This window comes from Struthio camelus, chromosome 3 (assembly GCF_040807025.1).
Source record: "Struthio camelus isolate bStrCam1 chromosome 3, bStrCam1.hap1, whole genome shotgun sequence".
NCBI lineage: Eukaryota > Metazoa > Chordata > Aves > Struthioniformes > Struthionidae > Struthio > Struthio camelus.
The window spans coordinates 68,308,050-68,335,627 of NC_090944.1; the positions used below are offsets into that span (position 1 = coordinate 68,308,050).

Consider the following 27,578-nt stretch of genomic DNA (forward strand, 5'->3'; position numbering starts at 1 on the left):
TTGGCAAAAGGAGAAATGGCTAAAAAATACATCACATTGTTTCTTTTTGAAGTTGGAATGAATTTCAGGTGAATGTTTAAAAAAAGAACCAAAAAACCCCAAACCTTTTATTCATTCGTGGGCAATATGGCAATATGAATGCTCTTAGAGCATGTGTTCTGAGTACATATTGTCTGTCATTCACACATGCATTAATTTCATTTGAGCTTTAGCATTACTTAATAAATACTAAGCCCTTTTTTTCTACAGAAAATCAATAGCAAAGTGGTTTTGTAGTCAAGAGTCTCTCAGAGACCTAGATGCTTTACATTCATTCCAGAAAATGTCATTCTTAAGCTGACTAATGGCTTGAGCACAGAAAAGAAGCAAGCTCCATAGGACATGGCTTGTGCCACCAGCCTCTGCTCTACAATATGGTTTCATTGTTAATTGTTTGCATTTTGCTCCATCTTTGGTAAGCTTTATTACAGAGGAGGGTTTCTCAAATGGATTAGTTTTGCCAGCAAACATTGATGGAGAGGCACAACACTGGGTGAAGAAGATGTACTAATTACCAGTATACATTGTCATATTTTACAGAAACTGATATTAAAATCTCTTTCATAAATCCACACTGACTGCTCCTAATCACCTTTTTATCCTTCACATGCTTAGAGAGGGTGTCCAGGATGAGCTGCTCCATCACCTTTCCAGGGATGGAGATGAGGCTGACAGGCCTGTAGTTTCCTGGCTCCTCCTCCTTGCCCTTTTGGAAGACTGGGGTGACACTGGCTTTCTTCCAGGCCTCACACACCTCTCCTGATCTCCATGTCCTTTGAAAGATAGTGGAGAGTGGCCTAGCAATGATGTCCAGCAGCTCCCTCAGCACTCGTGGGTGCATCCCATCGGGGCCCATGGACTTGTGGATGTCAGGTTTGGACAAACGATCTCTAACCCGATCCTCCTTGACCAAGGGAGAGTCTTCCTTTCTCCAGACTTTCTCCCTGGTCCCCAGGGTCTAGGATTCCTGAGGGCTGGCCTTAGCAGTAAAGGTTGAAACAAAGAAGGCATTCAGGTATTTCTGCCTTCTCTGTATCCTTTGTCACCAGGGCGCCTGCTGTATTCAGCAGTGGGCCCACATTTTCCTTAGTCTTCCTTTTGTTGCTGATGTATTTAAAGAAGCCCTTCTTGCTCTCCTTAACATCCCTTGCCAGATTAAACTTCAAATGGGCCTTGACCTTCCTCGTTGCATCTCTGCTTACTCTAACAACGTCCCTATATTCCTTGCAAGGGGCCTGTCCCTGCTTCCACCTTTGTACACTTCTTGCTTATACTTGAGTTTTACCAGGAGCTCCTTGTTCATCCATGCAGGTCTCCTGCTCCTTTTCTCAACTTCTTGCTCCTTGAGTTGCATCGTTCTTGAGCTTGGAGGAGGTGATCCTTGAATATCAACCAGCTCTCTTGGACCCCCTTTACTTCTAGGTCCCTATCCTATGAGCTAGCTCCAAGAAGGTCCCTGAAGAGGCCAAAGTTAGCTCTCCTGAAGTCCAGGGTTGTGATCCTACTTATTGCTCTGCTTCCTCCTTGCAGGATCCTGAACTCTGTGATCTCATGGTTACTGCAGCCGAGGCTGCCCCCAACCTTCATATCTCCAACTAGACCTTCCTTGTTTGTTAGTACAAGGTCTAGCAGCATACCTCTCCTCGTTGGCTCCTCTATCACCTGTGTCAGAAGGTTATCTTCAGTGCTCTCCAGGAGCCTCCTGGATTGCTTGTGCCTTGCTGTGTTGTTCCTCCAGCAGATATCAGGGTGGTTAAAGTCTGCCGTGAGAACCAGGGTGTGATTGTGAGACTACTTCCAGCTGTCTGTAGAAGGCCTCATCGACTTCCTCTTCCTGATCAGGTGGTCTGGAGCAAACACCCACGACAGTGTCACCCATGTTAATCTGTCTCTTAATCCTTACCCATAAGCTCTCGACCCACTCATCCTCCACCCCTAGACATAGCTCAATACGTTCCAGTTGCCCTTTCACGTAAGGGGCAACTCCCTCCTCCTCGCCTTCCTGTCCTGTCCTGTCCTTCCTAAAGAGCATGTAGTTGTTCATGTCAGCATTCCAGTCATGCGAGCTATCCCACCATGACTCTGTAATCACAGTGAGATCATAGCCCTGCAACTGCACATAGATCTCTAATTCCTCCTGTTCATTCCCCATGCTGTATGCATCTGTGTACAGGCACTTCAGAGAGGTATCCAGGCATGATGATTTCCCGGAAGGAGTGCAAGAGGTTTCGCCATACTCTTGCCTTGTAGGTACTTCCTTAGCTGGATGCAATTACTTGAGGTATCCCCACTTGAGTTCTGTTTTGCTGACTGTATGGTCTCAATAACTCTCCCCTTTCCCCATCTTTCGTAATTTAAAGCCCTCCTTACCAGACTGGCCAGCCTTTTGGCAAAGACGTGTGTGCTTTATTTAGTGAGGTGGATCCCATCTCTCCTGATCAGTTGTCAATCTTCAAACAGGGTCCCATGGTCATAGAAACCAAAACTCTGTTGCTGACACCAGCTGCACAGCCAGTTATTAACTTGCAGTATCCATCTACTCCTCCTCCCATCCTTCTCCCTCCCTGGCAGGATCAAGGAGAAAATGACCTGGGACTCCACACCCCAGACCACTGTCCCCAGAGCTCTGAAATCCCTTTTTTATACTTTCCAAGTTGCCCTTGGCAGTATTGTTGGTGCCCACATGGAAGAGCAGGAGAGTATAATAGTTGGAGGGGTAGACAAGCTTTGGTACTCTTTCCATGGCATTTCAGATCCGAGCCCCCAGCAGGCAGCAAACCTCTCTAGACAGGAGGTCAGGTCAGCGGATGGGTGCCTCTGTCCCCTGCAGCAGGGAGTCACCCATAGCAATCACTCACTGCTTCTTCTGGGTGTTCCTGTATGGCACGGGGTCTGTCCTCCCAGTTACTTCACTTGAAGTCATGCCCAGCTTCTCCTCAACTTGGAGGGCACTGAACCTGTTCATCAACTGCAAGTCTTCAGGAGAAGCAAGAGTCTTTCTCCTCATACAAGAAGTGGCCAGTTTCCAGCCTTCATCTTCTACGGAGTTATGACTTACTGTTCCACATGGCACAGAGCCCTCCTGCATCTCCGCTGTTGTGGGGGCAGTTGAGACTCTTGAAGCTGCATGGTGTCTGAGAATATTCTATCTATCTCATGCTCATCTTCTCGGATGCTACTCAGTCTGCTTACTTCCTCCCATAAATCCTTTACCTGGCAACACAACTTATCAACAACCGCACACCATCTGCAGAGAGTTGGCTGTCATCCTCAGCCTCACAGAGAGGCCCCAGGCACGCCTTGCAGCCTGAGACCTTCAGAGCTGCATCCATCATCAGTTGGTCTGTCTGGGTAGAAGCCATGGCAAATGCAGTGACTGCAGTGGCTACTGGGGAATGCGCTCTGCAGCGTGTCATAACCATTTCTGAGGAAGTGTACGCTGCTGTGACTGGAGACGAGGGCCCCTTCTTTGTACACTGCTGCACAAACTGTTGCATCTCTTGGCTGCCTCAGCTGACACGGGTTAGTTTGATTGGCAGGTTAATTGTGACAGCAGTTCACATACCATATTTGTTTAATACTGTGTGTCTGTCAAACAAATCTTAGGTATTTATTAGGAAATGCTAAGTGAGAGGAATGAACTGTGGTCTTTGTTAACCACTGCCAGTAATCCTGTTTTATGGAATATGTTTAGGTACTGCAAAAACAGTGAATGTCTTCCTACTCCTAACTGTATAAATCAAGTCTTCTGTTTCAAGTTAGCCTGTTTCTACTTTTGCTGATGGACATCTGGAATAATGCTATTAAATTGGTTGGGGCGGAGGGGGAGTATTATGATGACTTTTTATCAGTGTAAGAATGCCTAATGATGCACCTGTGTAAAACATACACTGTGGGCTGGATAGAAAGATAGTATTTCTTGAATCTTCGTGTCCTACATTCCTGATTTTCTATTTTTGCTGGAGCGTTTCTGCCTTAGGGTTCAGGGTCACCTACCTGATCTCTGTCAATGACTGACTGACTGTTGCGATGTTTTCACTGTCCTGATGATCTCGGCTGTCAGTACTTGCAAAATAATTGCCAATAATGGCTGCTCAAAGGGTAAGAAAGAATATGATGGAAGGGTAGATCACATCACGTAGTGTATTAGAGCATTTGACAGTGGAAGCAGGCCTTGAGAAAAGCCATAGGTACAACACTCGTTCTGTCTCCCAGGAATAAATATTCTTGACTAGAATAGCGAACTTCATTGGTACTCTTAGAGATTTCTGAAAACTAAGTGTTCAGTTCATTAAAACCCAGAAATTCTTGTGTGTTAGATGAGAATGTGAAAATATCTGGGTCAAATTATTGATGCAGAATGCAACTGAGAAGATTCTCGGAAGTCAGAAATAATACGTCTAAAAGATCATTCTTTACCGGAGTATTTGGCAAGGCATCAAATGAATGCTGTAAATGTAAACATAACTATGATGATAAAAATATCTGAACCAAAATATTGTGCTGTATCTCAGTGCAGATCCTAACTAATTACAGTGAGGCAATGTGCTCTATGAAGACATCAGTTATTTATGAAGGAGGCACAGTGATGCGGATAACGGTAGAGGGGCAAGTACGGGAGAGTGATTTTTTAGCTAACCATTAGTGAATTTTGCTGAGATGCAAATTACTGTTCTTATCTCTGCTAACAGGTATTGCTTGTTGCATTTTGCATTTTTACTTTTGTTATTTTTCCATTTCTCAAGGCTCTTGTGCATTGCTGAAGGGAGGGGCTGTTTCTGTGTCAGAGGGCATTTTTCCAGAGCTGGCACTCAAAAAAGACCAATTGTATAACAGTCTTAGCTGGGTTTACATTGTTACATAACAGCAGAAGTATTAAGAATATAAATGCGGTTTCCATTTCTTTCTTCCTAGAAGAAATACTGGGGAGAACGTTGCATTTCTGGGATCTATAAAGAAAATGCAATAGTAGTTGGAATGCCAAAATCAGTCTCACTTTTTTTCCTAAAGCTAAACATGCCCATTGGCAAAATGAACTCCAAGGTATCTTGTTCAAAAAATTAGTTCAGAATGATATCTGCAAACTATTTTAGTATGTACAGTCAACCTGAACTTAAACAGTGTTTGTTTCTAGATATATTTTTACCTTGGTTATCACTTTCATTGAACATATTCATAATTTTAATATACTTTTTGTCTGGCTGATGGGATACTTTGATCTTTAACAAAAAAAAAAAAAAAAAAGGAGGCTAAATGTTATTACATCCCTTACTGCCTTACATCCCTGCTTGGAAGTGTGCTGGTTCTCTAACTGCTGACTCAGAACCCACCCAACCAAAAGTTATGGGGGAGAATAGGGAGAGGAGAGAAGGAAGCATTAGGGATAGCTCAACATATGCCAATACAAGTTAGGATAAAGGTTCAACTTAATAGGAGTCTTTCTGATGTTTAAAAACAGGCTTGAGCGTTGAACACAGTAATTTGCAAAAAGAGGCAAGCTCCCTCTTGCCTGCTTTCTCACAGAGGAGAATGTGAACCAGCTGTGACTGATGAGGCTGGGTATGTTTGTGCACAGATGATTTGTGTCCAAACAGGTTGGGGTATAGGTAAAATGAGCTTGACTCTGCTTACAAAAGGACCTTTTAGACCTGGATGTCAGGTCTTGGCCCTCGTTTTTGTCATCAGCAAAATTTCTCTTGTGTTGAATGGATTTGTAATCTTCTCCATTAGGAAAATGTTTAAAGACATGTATGCAACAGTACAGGAACATTTATAAAATACACTTATATATGTATAAGCACATGGGTATTAGAATGTTTGATTTTTTTTCATAGGTCAACACTTTTCAAAAGGTGTATGCTCATAGTTTGACTGAAGCACCATTAACATTTATTTTAGGGTCTTATACCACTCTAACTTATATGAGAGTATGACAGAGTGATTGAACTAGTTAAGCTAGCAAATGAGCCTCTGTGAAATACGAACATTGCAATCTTACTTTATCCAACTGACAAATAGCAGAATGAATGAGAAAGAAGGCAATCACTTAGGTCTTCTCTGTATTCTGCCCCTCAAAAAGGAGCAATAAAACTGGCGTAACCAGTGCTCCTTCCTTTCTAATTATAATTTGTGCTCCTTCTGTAACTGTTAAAATGTTTTACCCCTTGTCGTCTTTCTAACGTTGTTGCTTACGGTTAATTCAGCTTATCTAACTTGGAGTACCTTGGTATCCTAGTCTAAGGTCTCTAGACTCTAAGAGCCTCTAGACTCCCGTTCTGGTCAGTGGAGACAGAGATAGGCACTTTCACAGACTGAGACGTTTCGTCGTAGTTGTTATATCTTTTTAGGTGGTCAGTAGTCTGGAAGGTGTTTTGTGGGTTAGGAGCATATAATCAAAGTATGTCTGTATGTTGTGAGAAATTAATTGTGGATGGAATATTGTCTAAAAGTATACAGCTTTACTTGGCATCTGCCCATGTTCTGTACAACAGAAGCTAAGGACTTTGCACAATAGGTACTACCAAGGCTAAAAGGACCTAGCATAAATGTGATGTGCTGTATGGCAAATGTTAATCTTCTTTTACTTCCTCTCCTTTCTCCACAAAGTTGTATTGCTTTCATATACCTAAAACTAAGAAGAAAATAGTCTGTTTCCTGAATTAGGCAGTAGGATTTTTCATTAATCTCTAGTGTATTTTGGACTTTTAAAGAATTTTTAATCTTTTGAAATCATTTACAATCTTAAAGAATTTGTTCAAAAGAGATGTAGGACCAATAAAATTATATTTGTGAATTTTTCATGATCATTTCTGCAGTTCTTATCTGCCAAGACACATCACAGGATATGAGACTGATTATAATATGCTATCCTTTTGTAAAAGTACGAGGTCAGTACTTTTAATTCTGAGCTTGTTTGCGTCACTGAGAGCATCAGTTAATTTCCTAGGAGGGAAGCCTCTGAAATACTCAGAAATAGTTTACTCAGCAAAAAAAGCATCCATACAAAAAAGATTATTGATTACTCTGAGAATGTAATTTAACCATACTGAATGGTCTACGTGGGTTAAAGCATATATTCCAGATCAGTAAATTAAGATGATTCTGTAGGTGAATGTGTGCGCTATACATACATGTATACTGTGCTTCTTAGCTGATGCAAGTTTACTGAAATTGTATCAAGCAAGTATTCAGCAAGCCATAACAAATCATTACATTCTACATTTAAACAGCTTGCGTTGACCAGAGGAGGTTGTGTGCAGAGGAGGAGAAGAAAAGGTGAAGGATTACTCTGGAGGGCGTTTTGCTCACATTAAGGTTAAACTGCACTTAGGAAGCTGTGAAGGAGTGGGCATCTTTGTACATCATTTTATGCTACAATTATTACAATTCTTAACCCTTTAGTGGGTGGGACTTTAAGATGTGGAAATAAGAGAAAAAAGAATCAATTGCAGGGGATTCTCACCTTTGTTTCTCAAAATTAATTAGCACTATTTCTATTCCTTTTTTTTTTCCCTCCCAGTTACAAGAAAACACACGAGACCCTGAGCCATGCAGGACAGAAGGCAACAGCAGCTATCAGCAATGTGGGAACCGCTATCAGCAAGAAGTTTGGAGACATGAGGTAAAGGGATCTACTGCTTCTTTGGTCTTATTTTGAGGAGCAAAAGGATAATAAATCGATCACTTTACTACTCCTTCTACACTAATGTTTTCGAGGTCCAACTAGTGTTCATAACTGTAGTATTATATTCGTAATTCCAGCTTAAAGGAAAGGGTAACTGTGAATAAAGATATAATTCCTGTTTGAGTCCCAGTTAAAACAAAAACAAAACACCAACAAAAGAAGACAACTTGGAAATCCCCTTTGGAATAACTTTGCAAGCCCAGGGAAGTATACAAATAAAATGGAAGAAAAAATGCCATTAAATTTCAGTTAACCTAATTTTATTCATAAATCAGTTTTGGAGACAAGCATCTAAAGAAAGCAAGCGTGCCTAGCTATCTTCTAGGAAAGATACATCAAAAAGGATTTCAGACTTTTTTTTATCAGCTTTTTCAAGTTGTACAAAGGATAAAATAAAAATAGTACCACAACCTGAAGTCAGGTTTTATTACTCAGCAAACTGTTATGCCTTTTCTCCTTTTACTTTATCTATTTCCCATCATCTGCGTACTTTGTGTATTTGTTTCTAGGTGTTTTGGAGTTTTAATGTTCTACCTATCTGAAAGGCTTTTGTCTCTTGCCGTTGGCTTTCACTCTGCTGGTCCAAGCCTACTAAGATAAGAGGCAAAGTTTTGTTGTCCAGTTGTATTTATAAAAAATAGATAAGAGGAAAATAATAGGAGTTGAGGGCTTGAGGGAAAATTGTTAGTTAAGTATATGACTTAAATGTCAGGCTTTATATGTTAACATATTTTTAAAATGTTGATCTTACAGTTCCTTAAAATGAGAGCGTAAATGAAGAATTTGTACGTCACAATAAGCTGCACTTCAGCTTTCAAGTTGGTAGTAGGATTACAGAATTTGATTTCAGGTATTTTGGGGAGCTTATTTTTGTGATGAAATAAATGGATATGGATAAATCTATAGCATATTGTTTAAACTGCAGAATTAGAGTCTCATTTATTAGAGATATCAGCATATACTCACTTTTTTTGTAATTTTATAATTCAACAGGTAGGTGTATCCTAAGAACTATATGAAGTCATTTTACAATATTTCAAATATAGATATGTTGTTGCTGCAAATGGTTGAAGCATAATTCTTTATAGCTAAACCTATTTTTCCACGTTTTTATTTTTAATTTGAATCTTTAGAAATCTCTATAGAGTCCTTCCTTCATACCTACCTCTTACATACAGCTAAATAAACCCTCTACAGAAGTACTACAGCTGTTTTCCTAGGTGAAACTATGAAAGAAAAATCTGCTTTATAATAATGACTCTTTCACATTGCAACTTAAAGTGGAATTCTAGTGAGTGACTTTCAACCAGGCTATGAACATAAGCTAAGAACTGTTTGACTCAATACAGTTAAACATCCTTAGGTATTGTACACCTAGAAAAGGATATAACAACAAGGAAGCATGCAGTTGTATTTTCTTGGTACCTTCGTCAAGCCTTCAGCAATCTGTTAGCTGAGAACTTTCTAAAACAGAGGTGACACCTTTCATTTAAAAGTCTTTGATGGATTCTTCTTCATGAATTTATCTTCTTTTTTTCACCTTGTATGAGCTTTTGGCATTCATAACAGCTCATGACCCCCTGGATTAGCAGATAGTTTTGTGCTGAAGAAGTTTGTGTAATTTATTTATTTATTAATTTTCTATTCTGAATCCCTACTTTGTCTACCTTCCTTTGATGCCTTTTATTTCTTCTACTGGGAGAAACAGTGAGCATAGCCTTACTCCTTTGCTTAAAGTCTCTTATGATTTCCTGCAGTTTTATTGTATTGCCCTTTTCCAGGCTGAGGCTCCAGTCAATTTAGTTGATTATCACACCGAAGCTGTCTTCTGCTTTTGTTTATTCTTAGTGCCTTCTCTACACTCCTAATTGTACCGTATATTTTTGAGAAATACATGACGAAATAGGCAATGAGCACGTGGCACAAACATATTTTCTGTTTTATCTTTTGTTCTTTTCCCAACACCTCCTCATGTAACCAAGGCAAAACCACTGCTCAGTGGACAGCTCCTGTTGCTGCTTCGGTGCTCTGGATCTCAGAGCTGTGGTCACAGAACTGATGGGCAAATACCTTGGACACTGGTTCTTGATCATAGAAGGAGGACTCTGAGCGTTTGGTGCTTCCCAAGTCCTGTTACCTGGGCTTTGCGTAGCGTTTGAGATTGACTGCAAAGAATTGTCTTTGCTGTAATATAGTGTGTCTTTTAATACTTAACACGACTGCTACCCAATTCCTTTGTCCTACCAATCAGTCCCTTCTTCCCCATGATCATTATGCTTCTGACTAGCACTTGGAAAGCAACTGGCAGTATTTATCCCTTTAGCCCTTTAGCCAAGGGCTGAAAGCAGAGACTAAATCCATAGGCATTTTGATTAATCAAGAAGCTTGAATCTAGTAGCCTTTTTTTACCCAAAATGATTACCTTGTACCTGGTTGGGAATTTTTCAAGAAAATACGAACTTACCAGCACTGCCATTTTTTGTATTTTTAATTAAGTGTTCAGTAAGGAGAGTCTTCTTGACAAGTGACCGTGAAGAAGCAAGCAACACAGCTAGTATCCCATAGTTACACAAAGCATGGTATGAATGGGGCCTTCTACATCTACTGAACATCGCAAATCTAGAGTATAGTCAGTATGCTTACCTCAACAGCAAGGCTGACCGAAGATCTTAGCTCAATTTGGGCAGATGCAGCTCTCTGTTGGGTTACACGGTAAACCTTATCACTTCAATGACCTCAGTTAAAAATCTACCCCACTCCCACTCTAATGCCAGCTATGTTTGGGGGAGTGAGCTGTAGGGAGGCATGCTGTCTTTGTTTCATTGTTTGCTTGCTTCTTCCTAATCCAAATCATTTCATTTCATTTCAGTGGTCTGGCATATGGATTATCTCTGCCCCCTCCCATAATACTGTTTTAAACACACGTTAGACTCTGGCTTGATTCTGTTGTTTAGGCATTAAGATTAATAGTCACCGATGACATCCAGATGCAAATCCCTGCTCTGTTTTCATTCGGAGCAGACACTTGAAACCGATTTCTATAATCCAGATGATCATCATAAGTCCCAGTATGTTCAGCAGTCTGGTGTGTTTGGCCTTTACGCCTGTGGCGGTGAGGATTTTTAAAAGGCTTGTAGTCAGCTTGATTCTGGATATTGAAACCTACCATCTTTGTGAAACAAAATTCTGTTTTCCAGGCTGCCTGCTATGTCAGCTGGATAGAGCATCACATGAAACACATTTACTTTTGTTCTGAAGAACCAAAATCTTAACTGATAATCTGAAAGATGTTTCACGCTGGGTTATCTCTGAAAATATTTATTAAAATATGACGTATCAACAGCAGGCCAGATGAACTCCCCCTGAATGTTCTCTTCTGCTGTGTTAGGATTTCATGAAGATGAAGTCTACATGAAGGAAGGAGAGGTGGCAAAATCCTCTCTCCTCTGTGTCCCAATGAACAGAGAAGCCACCCTTTGGGGGCAAAATGCTTTTCATGCAGCTGCCGTGCTCCTCTTTCTTCCCCACCCTTAGCTACCCGGTGTTTTAACTCTCTAACTCATTTTGTAGGTAAATAATCCTTAGCGTTTTACATCTTCTGAATTTTGTACTATTATTAATCAGTGCTCATAATGTATCTGTACAGTTGTGTTGCATTTTATTTAATATTATCAGGTTACTAGAAATATAAGAAAAGCAGATAAAACCAGTAAACATACTTTTATTTTGGGATACAAACCAAGCACTAGTAATAGACTTAAGATAGTAGTTTCCTCACGAATAACTCTTACGATTAATAGCATGAAATCCATTGGTTTTTGTTTTTGTACATCATCTCTGTTAACATATTATGACGTGTCCTTTCTATGGAAAGGGAAGGCAAAGGGGAAAAAGGGAGTCCCAGGTCACTTACAGGAGAATAATATGGGCACTGGTTACTCAGACGTGGAGGGCAGAGTCCGAGATTTCTGAAAGAAAAATGAGTGTAATTCCCTTCCCCTTCCCCCTTTACAGCACTACGGTATCAGTGAAGGGGAAGACTGATGCTGAACGGATGGAATGGAGCAGGATGGAAAAGGCTGGGTTTTGGGGACAGAGGCGTCAGAACAGTAGGAGTATCAGGAGGCAACCATGGAGAAAGAGAATGGTCTGGGAGAGTTTTAGAGGGCTGAGATAGGTGAGATCAAGTTGAAAGCCCGTTTAGGCATGTTCTTCTCTACAGCCTGGCCAAATCCAAGATCCTTGAGTCCTACCACCCCGCTGCTGGCTGCAGATAGTGCTGGCAACATGTCGCTTGTCATGCAGAGCAGAGAGCTGGTGTGGAGTTGGGGGCCTTTACCCCTTGCTCTTTTTGCCTACTGGCAAAGTTGGGATCTTTTTGTGGGGGTACTACTGGGTTATTCCACAACTGTCTATATGGATCTAAACGCTTCAGCCATGCTGATGACCCTTCTAGAAAAGCTGTGATACCAAGCGGAAGTATTTCTGGTTTTTCAGTTTGCTTTTAAAATATAAGGAAACTACTTTCACTACACTACTACAAACATGCTACCACACACACTGCAAGAACTGCACAGGTAAAAACTTTTAAAGGTCATTAAGCTAACAAAAGCTTAACTATTTTAAATATAAACAGCTCAATGGAATTTTTTAAAAGCAGGTTAGGCAGATGTCTGCTGGAGATGGCTGAGGTATAATCTGTTCTAGTGCTGTGGGAATGTATTTTTGATGTGCCTTCCACTCCTGCGTTTCTGTGCTTTCCATGATCTAGGGATGTTCTGAGCACTCACAGCTATTGCTGAAGTCACTAAGAACTGAATTCCTCGAAAAATCGTGGCTGTCAAATACCCAGAACTCCTGTTCTTAAACCTCTGTGTCTCTCTAATACCCTCTGTAAAGGAAATAATGATATTGCCTTGTTTCAGAATTTAATTTCATAAGCATTTCTTCTGATGACAGGTGAGATAGTTGCTTTCTCTTATTTCTGTTGGCACTTGCACCTTCAGTTGTGCTGGCTTGTAGAGCTCCACAGTAACACAGATTCCCAGTCTTGCTTACCTTATGGCTCTGCAAATATCGACGCTAGCATGAAGTAAGGGATGGCTGGTCCTGGGAATCAGCAGGTAGTAAAAGGAGGCTAAAACCAGCAAACTTATTACTGTAAGCTGGACTAAACAGAAATGTGCTGTGAAGATAAATCCGTCTATGTTTGCGAAGCACCCACATATGTAACGATAAGCCCCATATAATAGCCCCTGAAGAAATCAGGTTTTTTTTTTCAGAGTAGGGTATAAGTATTGTGCAGTAAATAGGGCATCACACTGGACTGAGAGATGATAAAAAATCCAGAGGGGGAAAAAGATGCTTGCTGCTGATGTGAATTTCCAGTTGGCTGATACTTCCTCTAGTGTTGTTCAAGCATGATCTAATGAAGAGGACACAAAGTTTACCACACAAAAATTCTATTCCTTGTTGCACGGATAATATGAGATTAACTCTGGGTAGTGGCGGAGTGTGTAAAAACTGTTAAAAGTTACATTTTTGCCTTGAAGGAATCTCAGCTGAACCATGTTCTAGTGTGAATTCCACTGTCAAAATTTGAATGTGAATGATTTTCTTTTTCTCCTTTGGCATCTTCCAGATATGTACGTTTATTTTTTGCTACATGTTCTTAATACTCTTAACTCTTGCTTTTCTTTCCTTTTGCGGCTACCGTAGATCACATTCAATTGGGTAAGACACATTGCTCTTCTTAAATAGTGCTCTTAAATACTGCCTCTATATTTGACAGGGTTTGTTTTATGGAATGTAAGACAGTAACCTCTTGTCTTTCAGCATTGTTTGTAAGATAAAAACATATTCTACTTAAACTGTAATGTCTCATTTCTACCAGCATGGTGATTCTAGCAAGGAAAGGACTGGAGTAAGTGCTAGAGTGTTTACCTTGCTCTCGAGTAGATTAGTCTCAAATTCAAATAATGAATTCATTCAAAAGATGTTTTTCTTGGGAAAACCTACTTATATATAATCTGTTCTCTCAGCCATCTCCTTCTATCTAGAGGCTGGAACATAAACAGCACTTAATAAAAATTCTCTTCAGTGAGCAGAGTTTTATAAAGATCACATAACGAATTTAATTCCTACCTCTTCCATAAAGGAGAAGTATAGCAGTCATGAAGCATACAGGCTGACTCTGTAAAATCTTGAGTTTACAGAGATCTCCAAAGGTAGGACAAGTTCTTACAGTAATTAAAAAGAGGCCTTTACCCTCTTTAGAGCTTGAGCCTACTAACACTGTAGGACAGTTTAATATATGATCCAAAATATGACAATGATAAAGCAATCTTTTGTGAGCTATCTAGCTTTTAGTTGGTTCACCTAACAAAGGGGCTGAACAGCCCTGAATCCTCAGCAGTCTGGACTTACAACGTCCTTAATGAACAGGGTGACTCAAGAAAATTGTTCTGCTCGGCTAAATGTTGTCCGAACATGAGCTCTTACTTCACTGAAAAAACCTTCAAAATGTGATGTAAGTTGACTTCCTGTCTCACTCCGAGATCAGCCAAAACTGTAAAACCTAGCAATCCTTTGGCAGAAGGGATCTCTGCTTTCTGCCTCTGCACTGAACCCATGAGGTCTTTCATCATCACAGACACAAGTGTCCTGGAGCCTAAAACATTAAGTAAGAGAACAATATTGGAAGCTATTGTCACTGTTGCTGTAGCTTGAATCCTCTCCTCTTTAAAAAAAATAAAAAGATGAGCTCAGTAAAATATGCACTCAATAGTCAGATTGTCTGTCACGTGTCACCTTTCAGCTGAGTGAATTTAATTTGGCACAATGTAATCTTCTTATTTAGAGCTTTATATTTGGAATGTTTTGCTATTAGAACAGGAGCAGCCTATGCTGAATTACTCTAAAACTTTATTTTCTGCCTGTTTGTTATGTGTTACAAGATTAACATGGCAAGCATGCTTGTTTCATTTAACTGGGATTGTTAAAGATCTGCAGTTGTGAATGTTTGGACTTGTCTTTCCTAAATCTTAAAAATGGTGTGCTAATTGAACAAGAAAACCTTGTGTAGTGTTTGGTGTTGCTTCTTTTCTATCTCAGCTTAGCGGAAGTCTTAAGGTATGCACACCAGAAAACAATTCTTCTAAGACCCATCTGACCACCTTCTTGCCAGTTTTTTTTTCCCCCCCTATTTCTAAATCTTAGTTCTGGGAAAAAATGGCTTTTTTTGTATATGGAGACAGTACAATTTGTATAAGAACGCTGATAGTTTGGAACAAATACATGCTATTTATATGAGTGCTTTCACATTTTAATGCTGTAATCATATTTTGCTTGATGGCTGCCAAATATTAGTGTCCCTTACAGTAAAGCTCCTACTGTTTTCGTCAGACCAGGCTGCAGCTGTCAACACTGAAAGTAGGCACGCATGAACTTTTGAAACACTACATACTCTTACGGTGTGAAATTTACTCAGATGTAAATGTAGTTATGGGTACTACTTGTATTTCAAATAAATAAAGGTTCATATTCAAAATAGGTGTGATGCTTCTCAGCAGTAGGGAATATGAAATGTTATAATAGCAGAGTTCACTTTGGCTGAGGTGGGAGAAGGTGGCTAATATGAGCCAAGAGACTAGGTTGGGGGATATTTGTGGGATTAAAAGTGGACAAGAGGATCTGTAGGTCTCTGAGTGATATAGAGACTCCATCCTCTGCCACTCTGCTCTCCCATACGTGTGCTGCTGGGAAGTCTGAGGAGGGAAGAAAAGAGCGTGAGAGCTGGAGAGAGCTTTGGAGAGCAGAGCTTTCTATGGTTGGTAGTAGAGGTTTGAAGGAAAGGGTGAAATGTCCCCAGGAGATGAGGACAGGAACTGCTGCAGCTGTGAGGGTTGCCTCTTTGTTGAGGAAACCTCTTGTTTAGATAGCCTGTTGCCCAGGGGGCTATACAAATAGAGGCAGGGCCTGGCTCTTTAGACTGGATGCATTGTACATGCAAAAAAAAAGTAGGCAATTGCCTTCCTTACCAACTTCTTTTGCAAGAAGTACAGACCTGCCTTGAACTAACTTTGTTTGTGTTCACAAACCTGAGGTGTACTTATACTCACCTAGGTCAGAGCTTATCATCTGAGAGTAGGAACATGAAGGTAGCCCTCTGTCATATGTTGCATGTAGACAGCGAGGGTCTGACTCCTTTAAATGAGTATTGCCAGGAAGTGTGTTGCATGGTTCCTTTGAGCCCTATGCAGTCTTTGGTCACTTGACACAACAGAGTGGTGGCAAGATCTTCAGCGCTGAAAGTGAGCTGGAATTCACAGATGTATTTGACAAGCTCTCTCCATTTGGAGCAGAGTAACAGCACTCTAGATTTTTTTTTAAGTAAATATAAAAAATAAAAAACGGTATGTAATAACCATGTTGCACAGTGAATTTTACACCTTTTTTCCTTCTCTTTTGCTTTCACTCCACAGTTACTCTATTCGCCATTCCATAAGCATGCCTGCGATGAGGTAATGTGCTACCCATATTATATTTGCTCTATTGATGTTTGACGTTGTAATGAGTTCATTCTTTGATTCGGATCCTTCAGTTTTTACTCAAATGAATCATCCCACTTCAATCAGTTAAGGTTATTTAAGTAAATAAGGGCTGCAGGGCTGGCGATCTGTATTTCTTTTCTTTTAATTGTATAAATTGTTTACCTCTTGTGCAAGCAAGCCTTTGAGTAAATGTAGCAGTTCTGAGATGTATTTGGATAGCTGAATGTTAACAGATTTTTATTACTGAGTCTGAAATTTAGTTGTTTTGCTCCCGTTAGAACATCATCCAAAGCCTGCTGATGTCAGATGCTTTCCACTCCAGCAGGCTTTGGATCATGCTCCTGTGCAGGGATTTTCTGTGAGTGCTTTCATATTTTAATGGCTATAATCATGCTTTACTTGACTGCAGCTAAATATTGGTGCCTTTTCAAGTAAAGCTCCAACTGTTTTCAGAAAAATTAGGCTCCCGCTTCCCCTCCCCCACCCCCAGTCTCTAAATATATGAATATCTCCTCTCCTTGCCAAGCATGTGGGGAAAACAAATCTCTTAACTAAATGTTGGAGACCAATTCATTCAGCTTCAGCAGGTGGATAGTTTAAGGCAAGCATTTGCAAGTGTGACTTGTGGGCCAAATGTAAGTCATAAAACTCAATTTTTGTCTCCTTTTGCTCCTTCTCGCCCTGTGAAAAGTCTGTCGGTTTATTTGACAGAAACCAAAAGTAAATCTGCATTATTTTTCCAAATGGCTTCTGCTTGCCCTTAAATTAGGGTGAGTTTAACTGATCTGATGAGGGATATGATGTGAACGTATTTGCAGGAGCAGAGGCTGTCATGACGCTCCTAGTAAGTTGCCGGTATGTGCCCAGACGATGAACTGGCACCCTTAAGTTTAGCAGCTGTTAGCTTCCTTGCTTTGTGAAGTGAAACACCTCCTGCATGTGCTTGCCTTTCCCCATTGATGGTACAGGCAGTACGGGCACCTGCCAGAGTAAGGCCCTTCTGACCCCTTTGTTTGGGCATGTCCTCTTTTATGCCTAAAGATCAGTGTTACCTTTTGTTCCATGTAGGAACAAATGGACATAATGTTGTCAGTGTCTGATCCTGTTGAAGGTGTTGGTAGGAGGTTAGGAGGAAAGTACCTTATGCTTTCAGTGACAGTGGTTTCTACAACCTCTTAGTGGATGTATCACAACAGATAGTAGGGGAAAAGCCTAAGAACTAAAGACTTGACTAACTGGTTCATTATACTAGACTGGACTAAGGGGGATTCTGTCACCTCTGTGCTTCTTTTGGTAAAGTAAGTACAAGAGGAGCCTGTTGGACAGCAGTTCATGAGGAACAGACTCTTCACTACCAATGAGACACAAAGTGCATTGTAATCGAGCCCTCAGCTGTCAAGCAAGGGGCAGAGAACTGGAGGAAGGGAATACTAGGCTGCAGCCTGCCTTTACCCACTACAGAGTTGCCCAAGTTTGCCTTTGCTGGCTGAACTGCTGTTGGGGGACAAAAGCTTTTGTACTCATCCCAGCTCTTCTGCTTCTAGCGTGTCTTCCTGAACGAGATGGAGATTATCAGCAGTGGGGAAGCAGCTGGAATCCGTGGGCAGAGGGGGGAAGAGGCATCCATCTAAGCAGCTAAAGGGTGCCTTGTGCAATTTCCTATAGGGTTCTATACTCTCACTCTAAAACAGAGCATATGCATTATGCTTGTAATATTAAGCCACAGGTGTTTGTTGTAGTCATTATATTCAGTTGGTAGGAAGAAATGTTAAAAATTGAATGCACTGTAAAGTAGAGAGAAGCTCAAGTTTTGGAGAAAAAGAGATTGAGGTTGTCAGGCAAGCCAGCAAACTGAATAGGTGGCTTGCTTTAAGAAAGAAAATCACACCCTTTGCTCATATTTTTTTTCTTCTTTTAAGATATGTTCAACTCTCAGTGCTCCAAAAACTGGAAGTGTGGTCTTCCATTCTGTGAGGAGTGAAAGGCAGAACAAAGCTTAGCTCCAGTAGAGGGACACCTTTGGGACACAGTCTTCTTAAAGTCTTTGTCTTTGAAAGCAACAAGAATCACTTAAATGTCACAAAATTGTGGAGTGAGGGTCAGGATTCCTCACAGGTATTTGAGACCCACTTCCCCTGTAGTTCAAATCACTTTGCCCCAGGTCTCTAGGACATTTAAGGTTAAACTACCATCTTTTTAATCATATAGCCTATTACCTTGTTCACCAGCTGAAAAAAAAATGTTAATTTCACTGTGGCAACAATACAGCTGGGTAAAACCACAGAAATGCAGTACTAAGGCCAGTATTCTCTGGTTGTTCCTTCAGAGAATAGAGTAAATGTATCAGAGGATAGGCAGGCAAGTCACTGTTCATTTTCAATTACTAGGCAGGTTCTGCTTTTGCAAATTTGTACCACAAAAAAAAAAAAAAACCCTCATCTGGTTACTGTAATTGGATTTGACTGACAGTAGCAGAAGTGACTTCCCTGTTAGTCTATAGCCCAGTGCCACCAGCCAGCCTTCATTCTGTCCTAGCATTGCTGCCTGGTAAAAATTGATGAAATTGTAATACACAAGTAAGTTTCGAACTGACTGGCCTCATTCCTCCCTTCAACTCTCTTTTGTTTTTTTCTCCTAGGAATTCTCCAACTTTCAAATCATTTGAGGAGAAGGTTGAGACCACCGTCACGAACCTTAAGGTAAAGGTTAGGGGCTGAATACGTGGCTGTGCTTGTTAAAGTGTAGCAGCTTAGTCATCACTATCATTTGTACAGGAGATGACTTGAATTTGCCGTTCCATCAAGATTTTTCATGGAACTACAAGTGCACAGACAGAAAATGAGGGCAATATACAGAGAAATGGTTTTTCTCTGCTTCTCAGTTACCAAGTAATGACTTATGTTGTCTACCAAAGTAAACAAATGGTCTCAGAAATGCTGAAAAAGTGGCCACACTAAAATGGAAAATAGGGACGTTTCAGCAAGGGTGACCATGGCTGACTATGGTGTGCAAAGCGGAGCCATGTGGAGATACAAGGTCAGATTTCAAAAGCAGTGTGGTCTTACGAGCTTTATGCTGTGCCCTGCCAGGCTGACACAGCTGGATGCTTACAGGGTGAACTGAATCCGTGAGCGATGCCCACCAAGTGGGCACCACCACTTCCTGAACTGGTGGGAGCTGTCATGTAATTGGCTTGAATCACACTACCTGTGTGCCTCCTAGCAGTGAAGTATTCTTCCCTTAATGCAGGTCCATTTCCTATCTGATTTCATTATTTTGTCTGGATTTAAGACTTCAAAACCATATTTTAGTCTTTGCTGAGGGAGAAGAAGATCTGATAGCATTTCTGAACTGTAACTCAGGATTAACATACCTTTGTCAGTTACTGCTAATACAACTTGTTAAAGCTCTTAGTTAGCAGAACAGAGTATGGCAAATTTGCAGTAAGCTAATATTTGCAGCATAGTAAGGCACATTGAAGGGGGAGCAAAAAGGTCTGTCTCCTAATGGTACTTATTTATCTGATAAAGCCCCATTAAATGCCCATAAAATGGCATTTTACTTTAGTGCTATAGAAAGATTCTACAGCATTCCAAATGCAATTCATTTTAGTGCTGACAAGGGCCAAAATTATCACCCCTCATTTTAGGAGGAACTGAAAATACTGGATTAATGTCAGTGGGTGTTACGACACAAGTTGTAAAGAATTTGAATGGCAAGAAAATGACCTTCCACTTGGGACAGGAGGCATTCCTTGTCATATAAAATGCAAATTACAACTAGAACTCAAGCTGCGGGTACACAGGGAACATCTGTCTTTTCCATGGCACTGTGAAATGGTATAGCAGGTAACATTTTCTAGTCAATGTCTGCGGAAGTTAAAGAGCAACAGAGCTGGATATCTTTTTGTGTTTCTAAATCAGCCTTTTCACCAAAGAGTGCTTAGACTCACTCTTTCATTTGCAGCTTTTGAGTATTCACATTTATTTAGTGATAGGCTGGCAACTTTAACTCGAAATGGCATAGGGTGATGTCATCTCTATTGCATGCTGTCAGAGAGGGAAACATAGTCAGAGAGGGAAACAACATCATTCACAGCTGGGAGACAGCACCTCAAGTAAGTCTAGGGGAAGAGCTAGAGCAGAACCTAGGCCTCAAGTCAGGCCTCCCAGTTCAGTGCCTTTATATACCTTCCTAGTTCCTTCATTGTTTTCACCTTAGCTGCAAATGCTTTTCATATTCACCCACACTGTAAAAGAAATGCATTCATGAAGTGGAACCTCATGAAGTTCAACAAAGGCAAGTGCAAGGTCCTGCACCTAGGCAGGAATAATCCCATGCACCAGTACAGGCTGGGGACTGACCTGTTGGAAAGTAGCTCTGCCGAGAAGGACCTGGGAGTGCTGGTGGACAACAAGTTAAACATGAGCCAGCAGTGTGCCCTTGTGGCCAAGAAGGCCAATGGTCTCCTGGGGTGCATTAGGCAGAGTGTTGCCAGCAGGTCGAGGGAGGTGATCCTGCCCCTCTATTCAGCCCTGGTGAGGCCTCACCTGGAGTACTGTGTCCAGTTCTGGGCTCCCCAGTACAAGAGAGACATGGCACTCCTGGAGAGAGTCCAGCGGAGGGCTACCAAGATGATTAGAGGGCTGGAGCATCTCTCCTATGAAGAAAGACTGCAAGAGCTGGGCCTGTTCAGCCTGGAGAAGAGAAGATTGAGAGGGGATCTCATCAACGTGTACAAGTATCTGAAGGGGGAGTGTCAAGAGGATGAGGCCAGCCTCTTCTCCGTGGTGCCCAGCAACAGGACAAGAGGCAATGGGCAGAAACTGAACCACAGGAAGTTCCATCTGAACCTGAGAAAAAACTTCTTCACTGTGAGGGTGACAGAGCATTGGAACAGGTTGCCCAGAGGGGTGGTGGAGTCTCCTTCGCTGGAGATATTCAAAACCCGTCTGGATGTGATCCTGGGCAATATGCTCTAGGTGACCCTGCTTGAGCAGGGAGGTTGGACTAGATGATCTCCAGAGGTCCCTTCCAACCTAAACGATTCTGTGATTCTGTGATTCTGTGAAGTGGGATTCATGAAGTGCATCAGCTTGGAAGGTCTGAATTCCTGCCTGCTGCAATCAAGTGTACGCTTGCTTATGTTCCTTCTGCTTCTACTCAGTCGAATAAGAGATGCAGCTCCTGGGAACACTAGATAGAATGGACTTTTTTGCATTTTCAGCCACTTACCAAGTAGGCAAAGACACTATTTCGGAGAAATGCAGCACTTTTTGTACCCAGAGTTAGTCTTTTAGTGGCAATGAGGTGAGCCAGTTAACCTGCTTTCAGGGCTTTTAGACCTGTTGACACTTTTAGCTCCCAAGTCTACTTCTAGACTCCTCTAGTCTCCTTAAATCCATTTCTCTACACTTATGGCCAATCTGCAAGAGGGACAGCTTAAAGCCTTTAGCCTTGCTTTGATGGCTAAAGGACAAACATGCATGATGTCCATTCTGCTTTAAGGGGGGGTCATGGTTCCAGTTACCTGCACATGAATCATTCAGAGACAATCACTTCAAACTGCACAGCTCTGAGGACTGTTTCTTCTCACAGTGATCTGCTTTAGGCGACTGATCTTATTTTGCTGATTAAGTCAAGGCAGAGGAGAGTATTTGTCACACCGGCTCTTAGCTTGTGATGTGTTTGGGGCGCTCTTAGATCATCCTTTAAGGAATCTTTAGTTGAGTACTACTAAACCAAAAGTCTTGAGTCTGAAGTCACCTTCCACATCCATTTCAACCTTCATGCCATTGTCCAGCTTTATTGGCAAACCCACTGACATTTTATGAAACATTTTCTTCCTATGTTTTCTTTCTCTTTGTGCACCAAGAAATGAGAGAAAGAAATGGAGCTGGTGTCATGGACATGGGGTGTCACCAACACTGGGGATGGACAACTGGGAGTATCTCAGCAATGTTCTTCCTTTTCCCCTGCCTCTGTTCCAAGGCTTGCAAGAGTAGAAGTCTGTTACTGCGGGCATCAGGAAGTATCCAGGGAGTAGGGGGATAGCATAGGCTGGCCCTTCAGTTCTAGGGCCCTCTTATGATCTGAAAAAGCAGATAAATTCCTGGAGAGACTTCTGACAAAAGAAAAGAATAGTAGCAGCATTATCAAATATCTTTTTTTTTTCCTATTACTCACATATCTTACGTGGTCCTTCAGTGCTCTGTAGTCAGCCAAAACTGATGATCAGATTTCACGCATTTAGAAGTCAATAGATTTTATTTGCTCTTGAGTTTAGACTTTGGGTTGCAGCTTTCTTGGGAGAGTGACTTAGTTCAGCTTTCCCTGGAAATCAACCTGGGTGATTTCCCAGGGAAAACTCTTTTGAACTTTTCTGAAAAAGAGAACACTTACTAATTAAATGTTTGCTGTAAACACTGGGTATTGGCCAGAGGCATTCCAGAAAAATAATTGCTTGCTTACACTTTCTTGGTTTCCCATGGAAGAGTAGGCAGAAACACAAACAGAAAATGAAAGTGTATTTATATTTCTGCTTTTGAGGTGTTCAAATTCAGATGCACCTTATCTGAGTCACTTGAAATAGCGCAAGGAATAATCTACTTCCACACTCGTTTTGATCAGTCAGAATCAATACTGTTTTTGTTGGGAATTTTAATTGGGAAATAGAGGGAGTAATGAATTTTATATATGTTGTATTGCTATGTGGAAAAATCAATGATGGACTGATACTTTCTGAAAGACAGCATAGTCCACTAGAGCGGATACACATTTTTACTTCTGGAGATGGGAACTTTTAATAACTATCAAACTGTCAGAGCAAATATCAAGCATCCTACTGCCTTATTTTATTGAACTTTCAAGCTAGGTAAGCCCTTATGCTAGCTGATGAAACAAAGGATTAACCCTCTGGAGCCTTAGGAAGCAGAGGTCATTTTATTAAAATAATCTTCCTAAGCATTCACTGGCTGACAGGCTGGAAAATGCCACCTTTTAAGTCCTGCTGCAGTTTTAGGAATGGAGTGAAGAGTTTTACCTTATTTTCAGACTTGAATCAACTTCTAGGAGGTATACTCCCAAGCCAAACCACAAAAGAATATTTTCTTACCAAGACAACCAAGTCAAACTAGCTTTCTCTTTTCTTCACTTACAGTCTTGATGTTTTCCAAAGCTTTAAATAAAGCTTTTTCTTCACTAGGAAAACTCAATTTCAGAGTTTGTCATATTTTCTTTTATTTATAGTACTTATATTTACAAATTCTACAAACTGTATCGTTTTGAAAATAGATGATCTGTGAGCACATAATTGCATGCTTCATTAATACAATTCAATTTTTTTCCCCCAGGAAGAAGTTAAGCTAAAAAGGTTTCAGCTAAAATGCTGTGGGCAGTTTTGCAACTCAGTATCTAGATGGTTACAAGAACCTACCTGGACAGATTGCTGGTTTTGTTCTTTGGTTACCAAATTCCTTCTACTGTCTGAAATCCCAGCAAGTTTTATACATTTTGAGGGAAGCTATGTTACTGTTGTTGAGAGATGAGCTACTTTTCTCAGAAAATAAACCAGTTCACTTTAATACTTATCTCTTACTCAGCCTGTGCAAAACTGGAAGAATAGAGAAATAAATTGAAGATACTCATGTAAAGAACCTTCCTAACATTGGGACTAAGTTCACTGGTAGGAGCTAGGGGACTCTTCCTTTAAGTTTGTGACCAGTTCCACAGGCAGGTTTGAAAATTGCAGCCTAAAAGTTTAGAAATTGGGGGAAGAGAGTTGCTTTATTTGGTTCTTTTTTGAGCTTTGTTGGTTCTGTTAAAAATAAAGCTCCCATGTTCTGTGTCTCTTTTGAACAGTTCTGAGCCCTTGATGCTGTGGAGTGTAAGGCAAGTGGGACTTGAACTTCCTTTTCTCTTTGTTTGCCTTGTTTCAGACCAAGGTTGGTGGGACAGGTCACACCGGGGGCAGTTTTGAAGAAGTTCTCAGCTCTACAGCCCATGCCAGCGCTCAGAGCTCTCTTGCTGGCACCCGACTTCCTGAGAACGAGGAAGAGCTTCAATGTTAGGCTTCAAGCCCTCCCAAGCCTTGTCAGCCTCTGTTCAGAGACCTACCCAGCCAGCAATTTCTAGATGTCCCTCACCACCCAGTTTGCGCAACAAGGTTTTGTCAGCTTTGGAAAATTGCCTCGCTGACCTTGTCCTGGAGAAATTCTTCCTCTCTATATTTATATTTTGGATGGGCGATTTTATCATTAGGTATTTCGTATGCCAGAGGAACCACAAACAAGTAATAGACTTAAAATACTCTAAATTCTGTAATGTTAAGTGACCAAATGAGTTTTCATTTTCAGGTAACTTCCCTCCAGAATTCTCCCAATCTCTATTTCTTATTTCTTTTATTTTACTGTGTTTTGTTTCTGTTGGTTTGCAACCCTCTTCTCAGTGCCACATCAGACAGATGGACCCAGAGCTGTGCAAAGATTTCTTCTGCCAGCAACAGTCCATGCACCAAGTGTCTACCAGCCACACCAGGTGCCCTTTGCTCAGGAGTGTCTGTACATGGTCTATTTCCTAATGGAGTTAAAATCACTTACTATCACAGAAAAGCTTTTCCTCTTTCAGTGATAGTCTGACATTGCCCTCCCTCCATTCATCAGCAGAGATAAGGAGCACAGGAAGAGACACCCAGTTATTCATATAGAAACTAAGCTGATCTCATCTGCTGATCTAAGCTGATCAGTGTAGCTGGAAAAGCTTCGGTTTAAAAATGTGTTCTGTTGCTTGCTCTTTGTGGTTTGATAAGACTCAACAGTAGAAGCTAATTACAAAGGGAAGAGGTAGGGGGAAAAAAAACGCCTGTAATAATTTTGCCTCTATATCTTCTCCTCAAAAATAAGGGAAGGTAAATTTATGACTGAACAGCAGGAGCCTCGTTGCAGTTACAGCCTTAAGAGAAAGACTACATAAACAACAATTGACTAAAGATGTGCCATAGGCTAGAGAGCCCATGCCTTCAGTCCATACTCCAGAGCTGCTAGCATAAACCCCCCCCCCCCCCAATCTTACAATAGCCAGGATGAGCAAGTACTTCACTTTTTGCACCAAATTTTGTCCTCCTTCATTGCACTCCAGGGCGTAATTCCACTTAATATCTACTTAATCACCAAGAGCCAGTCATCTCGCTCAGCTTTGATTCAGCATGTTTTCTTGCATCCTTTTAACAATTTTTTTAAAGAAAAGAGCAGCACACTTGTGAGTGTCTTGCTAATGAGCACGTCAGTCTGCATGTTGTATTACTAAGTTCACCAGACTGAGATGAGCGCAACTTTATCAAGAGTATAAGCAAAATGGAAAGCAGTCTGGGTACTTTCAAAATGGATGCTTATTTTGAGCATAAGGCAAAGCTTCAAATCGGTGTTAGTGAGTTTAACATTACAGATTGCTTAAAATTTTTGTGAGGAAACTTGGCTTTAAGTGATTTTTTTCTATGTGGCTTTTGTTTTAGTTTTTACAAAGTTGGAAGTCCTTTCATAATGTGCAACTGGACACAAGTTAGCTTGGACATTTATATCAAATGCCTCTTTAGTGTGATTTTTTAGCATGGAAGCAAATTTATTTAGTTTTTTTTTAGTACAGTTTTGTTGTGATGGTTTGCTAGCTTATTTTGCAGAGTTTTTAGTGCATAAACCAATTTAAACAAAATCTTACTGGTCAACTTGATGTAAATGAAGTTATTGATATTCTTATTAAAAATAAATTTCTCTCTCTCTTAACTCTTTTACACTCTAGATTTTTTTTTTAGTTCTTACAGTCACATGTAATACTGTGCCATCTCTTTTCTATGCCTTGCTGTATCATAGTGGCATATCAAAGTAAACTGCAGGGAAATAAATAATCTTCCATTTCTGCAATTTTTAAAATGCAGTCCCTTCCAGGCCTGAAGTCTCCCGTGGAAATCTCTGGCTCAAGTTTTGAAGATTTGGAGGTTCAAAGAAGAAAAATGATCAAAATGAGTTTGGCAAAAGTGAAATGTGCTGCAGAGGAATGAATTAATATCTTCTAGCTGTAAAAGTACTGACCTTCTTTTGAACAGGGCCAGCAGCCAAAACAAGGTTAAAAAACATGGATGGCAAGCATTGTCATCTTCTACAGGAAAGTGATTTAGACTTCATTTTTTTATTTATATATACACATATATGTATGTATATGTGTGCGTGTGTGTATATATATATATATATATATGCACATATGGGTATACATATACACAAAAGTATTTCTGGGAAAGCAGTGAATTTTTTTAATTACATTAAGAGCACAATTTAGAGAGACTGTGTTGATATTACTGTTAGTAGAGGTGGGCTGGCCAGACATGCTTCTGTTGCATATAAATCCTTACCATGTTGTTGTTGTTACAATAGCTACCGCTATGAGTAGGTACAACCCTGATGTGAGTAGAGCAGGGTTAAAGACTGGAGGAGGTGATTTCATCTCGCAGGTCACATGTACAGGTGTAGCACACTTTACTGCATGAATGTGAGGCCCCCACAAGCAATGTGCTAACCTTTCTTTCGACCTGTCATCATGGCTCATGTTTTCTGATTACACATCTATCTCCCGTGTCTTTCCAGCTAATTCCCATTTCTCTTAAAATGCAGTGTCCAAAACTGATGTGACTACAGTTGCAGTGGTAGAAGACAATAATAATCTTGCATAGAGTACGTGCTAGGTTTCTAAAAACAAACAAACAAAACAACCCCCCCAAAATCTCACACAACGCACACACAAACCAGTTCTCTGTTTCCCAGGGTAATACTTACCTTTCTTGCAACAATGCATTGCTGACTCAGGTTCAGCTCTTGATCCCCTGCAGAACTGTGTATCGCTAGCCAGTGAAGCCACCTCCTGCGCTGGAAGAGCTGATTGGTCCTGCTGGGAGTAGCGTTTGCTGCATGTTCCTATCCGACATTTTTTTAAGACTGCTTCTCCAGGTTGTCAAGATAGTTGTCAGTCCTGACTTCCAGTGTGGCTAGCCCCTTTACACCTGGCTTTCTGTACAAACTAATACAGACGGTGATTAGTACGTAACTCAGTGGAATAAAAATGCTGATGAATGACAGGTCTCGGACAAACTTTTGTGGAGTCCGTGCTATCACCACTGCAATAAAACAATCAACCACTTAATAACCACGAGTCAGACTTTCTTATAGCTCAGTAAAGCGTGCATTGCTCTTTCAGGCTTTCCACAGGGCACAATTACTGCCTCATGAGGTTCCCCGAGGGGACCAAACATCCCACACCTC

General features: G+C 40.8%; 1 protein-coding gene across 8 annotated transcripts in view; it reads left to right on the top strand.

Moving 5' to 3' along the window:
* TPD52L1 (TPD52 like 1) overlaps positions 1-26,051 on the top strand; it is a 60,622-nt gene extending 34,571 nt beyond the window's left edge. For 5 of the 8 annotated variants that reach the window (XM_068938185.1, XM_068938180.1, XM_068938188.1 and 2 more), the window contains 5 exons: positions 7,559-7,660; positions 13,442-13,456; positions 16,207-16,245; positions 18,914-18,974; positions 24,213-26,051. In XM_068938185.1, coding sequence (XP_068794286.1) covers positions 7,559-7,660; positions 13,442-13,456; positions 16,207-16,245; positions 18,914-18,974; positions 24,213-24,344 — 349 coding nt within the window. In that variant the 3' untranslated portion in view covers positions 24,345-26,051. The remainder of the gene's footprint in view (positions 1-7,558; positions 7,661-13,441; positions 13,457-16,206; positions 16,246-18,913; positions 18,975-24,212) is intronic. The other 3 variants (XM_068938182.1, XM_068938187.1, XM_068938186.1) reach the window with 1 other exon arrangement.
* Positions 26,052-27,578: the final 1,527 nt, after the last annotated feature.